General features: G+C 31.4%; 1 protein-coding gene across 1 annotated transcript; it reads left to right on the top strand.

Annotated features, from left to right (window-relative positions):
- The first annotated feature begins 270 nt into the window (after nucleotides 1-270).
- Nucleotides 271-6,493, top strand: LOC128159409 (uncharacterized). Its single transcript, XM_052822490.1, has 5 exons — nucleotides 271-427; nucleotides 1,815-2,207; nucleotides 2,491-2,511; nucleotides 2,604-2,648; nucleotides 5,784-6,493. The coding sequence occupies exons 1-5, from the start codon at nucleotides 388-390 to the stop codon at nucleotides 5,858-5,860; spliced, it is 576 nt and encodes a 191-aa protein (XP_052678450.1). The 5' UTR covers nucleotides 271-387; the 3' UTR covers nucleotides 5,861-6,493.
- The last annotated feature ends 4,039 nt before the right edge of the window (nucleotides 6,494-10,532 follow it).

The following is a 10,532-nucleotide window of genomic DNA, read 5'->3' on the forward strand; positions in this document are numbered from 1 at the left end:
GATTTTAATTTTCAAACATAGATAGTTAATTACCACTCCATTAGTAAACAAGTATAAAATTTATACCGTTGAGAATCTCTGACTGGAGCAGCGGTGTCTCCTTCACTTATTTGCTGTCCACTTTGACCCTCTTAATAATTGTCAGCACTCAGACCATTTATATACCATTGATCCCGCTTTGTTTCGAGAAGAAGAGCTAAATGATGGGTTTATGGCGTTCGGTGATATTTCAGTCATTAAGTTGTAAATATCACCATAGTAAATATGTAAACACAAACAGAACACCCTATCCACAACGAACTGGCTGACATCATTAGTCACGTGGTAAACGGGTACTCTGATAAGGTGTTTATATTTTTCTGGGGGAAGAAGACACATCCAACAAAGATGTTTTATGCACTAGGAGCACTACTTCTGGCTAATTTAGGTAAGACTGTTTCACCATCCCCTACATTATCATTTTGTTATGTTTTATCTTTAATTATGTTGTATTTGGAGTATTGGTGATTCTTGCCATTCTGTTGACCTATTGCTCAGGATCGTTTATTCTATATTGGGGCGAACTTATGAAAATTGCAAAGGTACATAAAGTGCAAGCACTTTGCTTAATTAGCTTCTTATTCTACATGCAACAACACCCATTAATAAATTGAAATGTAACTATACATATGGCATTGAAAGCCATTGATTGAATATTCCGAACTTCTGTAAAATTAAAGCCTAGTGCACACGTAACAAAACTTCTAAGCGTTCACCCTGATAAACAGAATAATTTGAAAATTATAAATAAAATGATATTAGATCTTCAAGATTTTGTAGCCTATATGTCTTCTCAATAATAACACATATGAACTAAAGCAGTACTGATTGAAATCAATTCCCCGTGACGAAACCTAAAAACAAGAATTTTCAGCACGTCCTTCTTATCAATAACTACTTTTTTCCAATTGACATTAATTAGTATAGTATTAGTTCATGAAAAAAATTATTAGTGTAAAATTGTCAAACGACCATTAGAAAGAAACCAGAGCCGCTGAAATGTAGGTGTCTGAATTATGTTTACGACATTAGCCTTAAAGGTACTTTAAAAAAAATCTATTGTTCGTTTCATCCTTGATATTGTTTAAAATATTTGGCAATCAGTACAACATATAAAAAGTTATTTAAGCATAATTTGTCAATCCTATAAGCGTATCAATAGTTCCTTCGAGAACCAACAAGAATCCGAAAGTTCTTGGAGGGGGGGGGGGGTGGGGGGACTCAACCGAACCAGAAGTGTTTGTGATATCCAGCAATGGTCCAGGTCTTGGTTCACAACCAGGGGTCATAAGACCTCTGTTTCTAACCACATGAAAGTTAGTTGAAAATCAGTCACCTCAACAGCAAGCCAAACTAGTGTGTTAATTTCATAGGATCAATACATTTTATTGGGTGAACAATTAAATCTGTGGTTCTGTGTATATTTAACTGTTCTAATGATTTCACATTTTCTTTTCATAGTTTCATGTACATTATAAAATATCGCGCGCAATGACAATAGCAAACTGGAACAGTTTGATATTTTATTAAACAAACAATACAGTGTATATTTACACATTCTCAAATTACGGTAGTCAAAATAATTAATCAGTTTAAAATTTCTAAATTGCTTTGCGAGGTGACTTACAAATAGCAATGGCCCCCTTACAGAGATATCAGTCTAGGTTATTTTTACGTTGTTGATATTTGAAAATGTCAGAATAAGTCAAAAATGTTATTGGAACTAAATTACAGGGAACTGCTTCAACCATTTTTCTGGTTTTTTTTATCTTTAGCCTCTGCACAAGTTTTTCAAATCGAGATTGCGAACACCACAGTGGAGTATGGATCAACAGATATCAGCATTTCTTGTGTGGTGACGAACGGATCAACGCTCGGTACGGTGTTCGCCATCTCCCTCAAAAAGTCCGATGCTTCAGTTGTATCCATAACCACATCCCCAAACGAAGGCATTTCATGGCAAGACACGTCCTTGCAGAACCGTAATGGCGTCACAGCCAATGGATCCTTAAGTGACGTCAGCAAGGCGCACCTTCATCTTTACATTCCGAGTTCTTCGGTCGTTTACCCTGATGATGAAGGTACTTACCAGTGCACCATGTCAGGGTTAGATCTGATGAATACTCCGGTTACCGAAAATTCGGAGTCAGTGTTTCTTAATATTACAGGTAAGAGTCTTGACTTAGGACTTCGATTTCCTTGCAATATGTTATATATTGGTGAAAACTATCTCTATTTATAGTGTGAAATATTTTTACAATGTATGTTAAAAATGTATAACATAGAATTAAGTTAACGTAGAACCAATAAAAATACTGTGTGTTTTATCACTAATAAAAAATCCCCATTGTATTGTTCGTTAAAATTAGTAAAATTCACTCGAAACCAATAATATGGATTGTATAATAAATATTGGTGTTGAGTGTTTATAGTTTTATTCATATATTGTAGGATATATTGATACCACTAAAGGTAGGAGATATTCTGACATCTTTAATGTGCCATTTTCCTGTTTTACATCTCTCTCTCTCTCTCTCATTTTATTATATTTATTTGTTTTGCAGCTCCTGATTTGTCGACAATAACAGTTCCAAGCTCAACAAATCCAGGTAAGGGGATAACACCAGTGACAACATAGAGATTTGGTCTGAACATTCCGCGCAGTTTATTTAATAAAAGAGTACTTTCCCTTTTCTTTACATATTCTAGCGGCACGTGAAAATATCATACCCGAATTAAAGATTTTTTGAAAAGAAAACTGACAAACAAAAAATGAAAACAATTTCTTGGAGAAGTTTAGGTTTAATGTATTGGCCAACACTGAATATGAATAATTTAATGCATTGGCTTACACTGAATATAATATCCTAGTTAACAGTTATAGCAGCAATATTATTGTAATTGCAGCAACACCTGTATCTACTCCGTCCTCATCCTCAGGTAAAACGGCATATGAAAGTGTAATCTTGCTGCCAGTGTACTTAATGATTTTATTTATATAATACCATACTGTTTAGCGTACAATATAATACCCTATCGTACAGTGCACACTATAAAATACCTTGCCGCACACATCTAGTTTATCTATCTAAATTATATTTACTCTGCACTGAAGAACGTTCCATGCTTTGCCGAATTGGCTTTCTTAAAAACTTCACAAGTAAGTCATGATTACAGCGTGGACCCTTGAACAGATAACTCATTTATTGGATCTCAAAAGATAACTTTCATGATTGCAATTTTAGCAGAAGTTACCTCCCGTTGGCTTCCATGTTGTGGTTCAAACTGCCTTGATTCCTTCACTATTCGACCAATTTCAACTTGCCAAACTGGGCAATTTGACGCAGATACATGTAGCACAATTCTTTATGACACATATATATAGCCTTGTAAGAGCTTCCTTTACCTTATATGTATTATGCTGTTCTGATTTGCCCCTTTACATTTCTGCCATTCTTGTTTAACTGTGGTTGCTCAAAGAAAGGAAAATTCACTGCTTTTACCCACAAGATGGCGGCCAAAGAAAATAACTCATACGGAATGGGAACTATCTATATATTATGCCTTTTGAGAGCGATATGCATAAAAAAACTAATTAAACTTGATTTTGAAGTAAAACATATCATATCTATGTGATTATATTTAACTTAATCGATAACGCAATACTACGGTGTATTACATTTATCTACAAAATCTACCAAATGATTGTAGTAAAGTCGATTTATAATCCGCAAATCTTGTTTGGCGTATGGTGCGTTATTGATGTTCGGTTTTTATACATGTTTGTACATGTATGTAGTAATACGTGGATTGTTTTCTTTTTTTACTGACAGCATAATAAGTAAAACGTATTCGTTGATCATTAGTCGAATCAGTATGCAACATGCTATTACGAATTCAAATGTTAACTTTGATTTCTAAGCATACGGTTTTAAGTTAAAAATGCGTTAATAGAAATGTGACTGTTTATCAGTTATTTCAAGCAAAACTATTATTTTCTGATGCTTTCATAGGATATTTGCAGCAAAAGTTAGATAGACACTGTAGAACAATTTATCTGGCTTTTAGAGGGTAAAATAGGGATATTGTGAAACATTTTTAGGTCACCTGCGTAAACTCAGTTCGTCGTCGTGCGTCGTGCGACGTTCGTCGTGCGTTAAAATTTTTACACTTTTAACTTTTTCTTAGAAACTACAAGGCAAAGTGTTACCATTTTTGGTGTGAGGCATCTCTATGGTAAGAAGAATCTAAATTAAGAAAATCGTGGCTCTACCACAAGTGGGGCCAAATATGCAAAAAAAGGCCAAATTTTCAAAAATCTTCTTCTCTACTCCCAGAGATGTGAGGAAAAATCTGGTTGCATGGTTATGATCTCCATGAAGCCCTCCACCACATTTGTGAAATTCATGGCCCCTGGGTCAGGGGTTCTGGCTCTAGGGTGGGGCCAATATGGCCATATAGTAAAAATGTATTAAGTCTTAGAAAATCTTCTTCACTACTCCCATATATATTTTTTAAAAACTAAATGCATGATTATGATGTCCATGAAGCCCTCTACCAAAATTGTGAAATTCATGACCCCTGTGTCGGAGGTTCAGGCTCTAGGGTGGGGCAAATATGGCCATATAGTAAAAATGTATTAAATCTTTAAAAATCTTTTTCTTTACTCCCAAACATGTGGGCAAAAACTGCATACATGGTTATGATGTCCACTAACTCCTCTACCTAAATTGTGAAATTCATGACCCCTGGGTCAGGGGTTCAGAACATGGGGGGTGGCAATATGGCAATATACTGTTAATGCATAAAATGTTTTAAAATCTTCTTCTCTATTCTCACAAATCTGTATGAAAAACTGACTTCATAATTATGTTTTACGCCAGAATGAAACCCAATTAAATGAATATATGAGACTCCTCGACAAGTTTGTGCATGGGTTATATGCTACTTAGGTGACCGTTAATGCCAATTGACCTCTTGTTACATGTTATGCTTTATTTTTAAGTTGTAACATCCTCAAAACATGGTATGAACATATTGTATAATGAACTTTGCTAAAACTATTATTTAGAAGACAGTAATAAAGTAGAAGGCACACTATTGTACATATTAGAGATTAAAATAAAAACGTGTGAATTTTAGTCATGCACATTAACAAATGAATTAATCACAGAAACCATTGAAAAATGGACAAGTTAAATCCCGATTTTTTAATTTGTCCACTCATTTTATTATTAAGTACTAATTAGTGCAGGTTTTTTTTTAAGGATAAACGGGGAAATATTGTCAAATGTGCATTGTACAGCCTTGCATTAATCTCTATCTAAAAATATTTGTTGTCCAATTACTATCGTTTCTACATTTTGTAAACAAGTGTCAAACCAGGAAGGAAATACGAATTCGTGTCATTCAATTCCAGAACGGATATAAACATTTTATGTATATCTAAAATAAAAGCTTTTTTCCAATAATTCTACACATCTGATGCAATATATGTTAACTGTACATATAAATTATTATCGGACATCGACGATTATTAATGAATATTGAAAACATATTATAAACAATATGAAAGGGAAGGGAATATTCTTTTTTTTTTTAAATACATGCAAAGCTGTGAGTAAATCTACAACAAATTCCGTCAGTATTTGCGAATTATTGAATATGTATAGTGAACTGAGCATCAACACATAAACAATTTTTTTCTTCTGACATTATAAAGTTTCTTTCTGTATTTGTTACAGGTTGTGAGCTGTCCAGGGGAAGTATACTGCTGATGTTTCTGACTATTCTTGGATGTACAGTGATGCGAAGATTTTGAGTTTAATTTTAAAAGATAAAAAAATGAAATGAGATCCAAAACACATCAAATTTAACCCATTTCATTTTATTTTTCATAGCCTTTAAATTACAAATGCAACTATGGTACACCTTTAGCACTTATTATGTTATATTATGATCCCTTGAGGAATTCATGTATATACATTTGGTTTTGATTTATAAATCGCTAATTAAAATTTATTTTACATATATATCAAGTTTGTCTTATTCATATGAAAACAGACATTTAGTTTTTAAAGGCATCGATAAGTTGATTTTTTTGTGATGAGTGGAATATCTGAATATGTTCTCTGAATATGTTCACCAAATACTGCATTGTCTGTCTGGCGTGAACAAATAAAATCCTCAGTTTACTTTGATGTTTTTTGAATATATATGGTCGTCGTTTTCCTTCTCTAATTGTATCGATTGATCGAAGTTTTGCATTCGGTTTTAAGTTTTCGATTTTATACACAAACAGACACTGGAAATCAGATTCATGTTGTAAAATTGTAAGTTTTTGAAGTTTGTTTCCCTTCATATCCATGATCCCAACTAAAATGCGATATATATAAGTAACCCTTTTTTAACTGTTCACCAGTCACGTAGGTCACGTAGTAAAAACCATGAAAACATACATGTTTGTTATTGTGCAATCAATTTATAAACAAATGTAAGTGGAGTCGTGAATAAAAATGAAAACTAAAACAGAGGAAATGCATGGTCAGGGATCATTGTTGCTCTGTAAAAAACTAGAAAGGTACATTTACATTTCCAAACTGACCCTCTAGTCTGTAGTTTTGTTTGGGAAAAAATGTGCGGAATTCTGGATGCCCTATACAGAGACAAAGTTAACATATCTAAATTTTCATATAACAGCTAGAGTTTATGCTACTTGAATAGGTTAAACATATACACTTTTCACATTAGAAAAGTGTTTTTCTTCTTATTGATACACATACTGTACCTGTACATTTCACTACAGCCTCATATATTCAAATAGTTAAAACATCTTCAGTAAAATGTGTATGACTGAAATCATTTTCTTGTATACTATACTGATTCGCATTTTGAATCAAGAATTGTCGTTCCACGTCCTATGCTGCAAGAATGGTCATTCGATTAAATGGCTTCTATGACGCCACAGACATTGTTGAAAAATCATTGCATCTTTGGAATTCAAACTATTATCCAACTATGTTGTTTATATGACTGCTTTTTTAAAACGAATTGAATAAAAAGTTGACAGATAATATTCATATATTTTCGTATTTTGAAAAAATCGACAAATTACTGATATATGTCTTTTATAACAAATTAGAAAGATATAAAATAAAATATTAATTGAACTACAACAATATACAACAATCAATTTTATAAACCTAAATGATAAGAAAAAAACATTAGCATTTATACAAAACAGGAAATTATTACAAAAGCACATAACTATAGAGTTAAACGTAATATTTATCATGACAATATGATTAAATCTTTCACGTTGTCTAATACCATTCAGGAAATATGCACTATGCAAAATTGGTCCACTTAGAAATACTTTCTTAAGTGTTTCGTCTTTTCGAGAACTTGAATGGAAAAAGTATATAATGAAGCACTTTTGTTTATGAAAACTATATTCATCTTCATGCAAAAATGAAACAGCATCAATGAAAAAATGTACATGAAACAAACTTTAAGAGGCCGTTCAAGCATAGTTCAGGCAGGGCTTTGCACATGCTTTGACTTGGATTTGAATAAATTTTTGTGTAACACTACATTTTAACATGATTGTGATATATGTGAAAGAAAAAGTTTATAGTATACTTAACTAGGCAGAAAAATGTCTATATTTGAATTTGAAACATGTTTAGTACAAAAAGGTCACAGAAGTTGTAAAACTACTTAATTATATAAAAACTTTTTAACTATTATATTACATAGTTGAAACACACTTAATACTTCAATTTAGACTGCTTTTAAAGTATATATCAAATAAAAATATATGCCTTATCAAAATTGGTGCATATATTAAAAAAAAATCTGGTATCTTAATGTAAATTTAAAATTTCAATAAAATCCAATACATTTTCATTAAAGGACGCATCTTTATAAACCTGAGTAATGAAATATTGAGAAACAAAAATAAATTCAGTGGAAAAAGCATCGGTCTCGTAGAAGCAGTTGCACAAAATTATCCTTTTTTAACATTGAAAATCAAGTTTGTCCATGCTTAACATGTATAAAGACAGTGAGTGACGAAGTTCATGTCACAATCATTGACTATATTTAAAAAAAAAATATTTAACAGAAAATTGTTTTTCATGTATATTTTTTCTAAGCAATATGACTTTATGAAAGTAAAATACGCATCACCAGCTTACCAATTCATGAAGCTAAGAAACGAATAACAATTGGGGGCGGGGGGGGGGGGGGTATGAATCTTCTTTCAAAATTGCTCTGGATACTCCAATGTTTGGGGCAATTTTGAAACCACAGGGGAAAAGCCCAAAATTGAAAATAAAACCATTATTATAAACTGAATTTTGATACTAGTATTATTTCTTAGATATATAGCGATGATAGGGTATGATCCAGCTTCTTTACATCAGCAATAAACTCAAACTTTAAAAGCTATATATTTCTTATGTGTTTTTGTGTTGTTGTTTTTGTTGTATTTTTTTTTATTTTATTTTGTTTTGTCTCTTTTTTGTTTTGATTTTTTTTTTGTTTAGTTTTTGGACATACTTTGTTTTTGATTTTTGTTTTTTAAAAATTAAGTTAAATAAATTTAAAGCATAAAATATTTTTCATAGAACGAGTTTTTAAGATGGTATGTGACATCTGTTGATTGGGTGGATTAAAGTACATTATAATTGAAATACTTTCACCAGTTAGTATTTTTAAATTTTACAATATTTCACAAAACAATTCGTTTCAAAAAGTTTTGGAAAGGTAAAAATTTAAAAATCTCCATCGGTAATTGAAATTATGATTTACAAATTCGAAGTGAACCAGCTATGCTCTTAGGTTACAATGATAGGAAAGAAACTATTTATAAATATTACAATTTATTTATTATTATTTTTTATAAATAGTACGTCACAGCATGGAGGTGTCACATAACACCTTAATGGGGGTTTGATTAAGTAAAAAAAGAGTATTATTTTAAATTTTTAGATCTAGTATGACTAGAAAAAACCATATATTTCTTATAACATTTACTAATAAAGTTTAAGACTTGTATATATTTTTACTGTAAATTAATTCTGTTCTTGATATGTTTTAAAATCAGTTTTATCCATCCAATGTCATTTCAAGTTCCATTTCATGCAAATTATCATAAACCTATTTTAGAGCATATGAGCTGCAATTTTCATGCTGAAAATGTTTTTAACGAAAATTTTATTTTCTACTAAAATGACAAAAACTATGATGGATCATGGTTTTTGAATTTCTGTTAGCCTTATTGTGTGGTAAAAACCGTTAAGAAGCCTATTAAATGGAAGCAAAAATTAATTATTGTCGTCCTGTACAAAAACTGATCTGCTATATATTCCTTAGAAGAGAAATCTTTCTACTAACAAAAACTAAAGATTTTTTTTTCAAATCTTATATATCATAAAAGTTTAAGTTACATGCAGACTTTATAGCATACTAGCAGGTTTTGGAAGCAAAATAAAACTCTAAAAAATACAGCTCATATTGCTTTACGAATGTGTTTACGAAATAAAAAGAACGTAAGGTTATCATACCTGCTTTGTTTATTTGTAAACCTGTTTGGTATTAATTTTGAAATTCCCGTCTTTTATATACTGTTCAATGGAGAACGATGCTGTAAAACCATGGGCTAAAATCTTTGTTTTGTGACGCCCTAACAAAACAAAAAAGCATTAGATGTATATAAAACTGATTTGTATCTATCAGTTTAAACAAAAATGTCACAAAATCCGACTGAAAGCATCATTTGTCAAATAAAGCATCACATATTTTTATTACAGTTGTTTTAGAACTAAAACAAAAGGATACAAAAACAGTATATATAATAGCTAAATTCCTTGTGTTCGAGATGATATCAGCCTATAGATATCAAAGGCTTATGTGCTTTGAAAAAATGCAACACCGAATGCAATTCTGAATTTTAAAAAAGGTATCATTATAGTTTGAGGCTTTTAACAGCCAAAAATTGTCTACATAGTTTCCTAGAGTATTTTTAGTACTTAAGGTAGGTCCCTACTCAATTGAAGTCATCAGTGATAGTTCAGTATACTGTTAATTAAAACATTAATTTATTCTGTTACCGGAAAATTACAGAATTATAATATAGACCATGAGTTAATAATATTGCATCAGTAGAATATCATTATGTAATTCTCAACGAGTTTAGAAGTACTATTGGTACTGTACGCTTCAAAATAATCGTTGTTCGTGCATTCAGTAGTTATAACATGTACTGTTCATACACTTTTAATAGAAATACTAGTTTTGTTAAATGGGTATCTCCTAAAGAAAAAGACTTTTTACTAGTTTTCAAAACATAACAACCAATTGACTTTAAAACGTTGGAAGAAAAATTGATCCGTGACATTTTCCCCCAAGATGAAGTTGTTTGAGCGAAATGGGGGTATACATGTTCCTTTAGATGTACATGTAGAAAGAAAATAAGCATGTTAAACTCT

The sequence above is a fragment of the Crassostrea angulata genome, chromosome 8, assembly GCF_025612915.1.
Source record: "Crassostrea angulata isolate pt1a10 chromosome 8, ASM2561291v2, whole genome shotgun sequence".
NCBI lineage: Eukaryota > Metazoa > Mollusca > Bivalvia > Ostreida > Ostreidae > Magallana > Magallana angulata.

Coding starts and splice junctions, on each gene's coding strand:
- LOC128159409 (XM_052822490.1), top strand. CDS start 388: ATGTTTTATGCACTAGGAGCACTACTTCTGGCTAATTTAG. Junction 2,208..2,490: donor AGTGTTTCTTAATATTACAG/GTAAGAGTCTTG, acceptor CATATATTGTAG/GATATATTGATACCACTAAA. Junction 2,649..5,783: donor TCCAAGCTCAACAAATCCAG/GTAAGGGGATAA, acceptor TATTTGTTACAG/GTTGTGAGCTGTCCAGGGGA.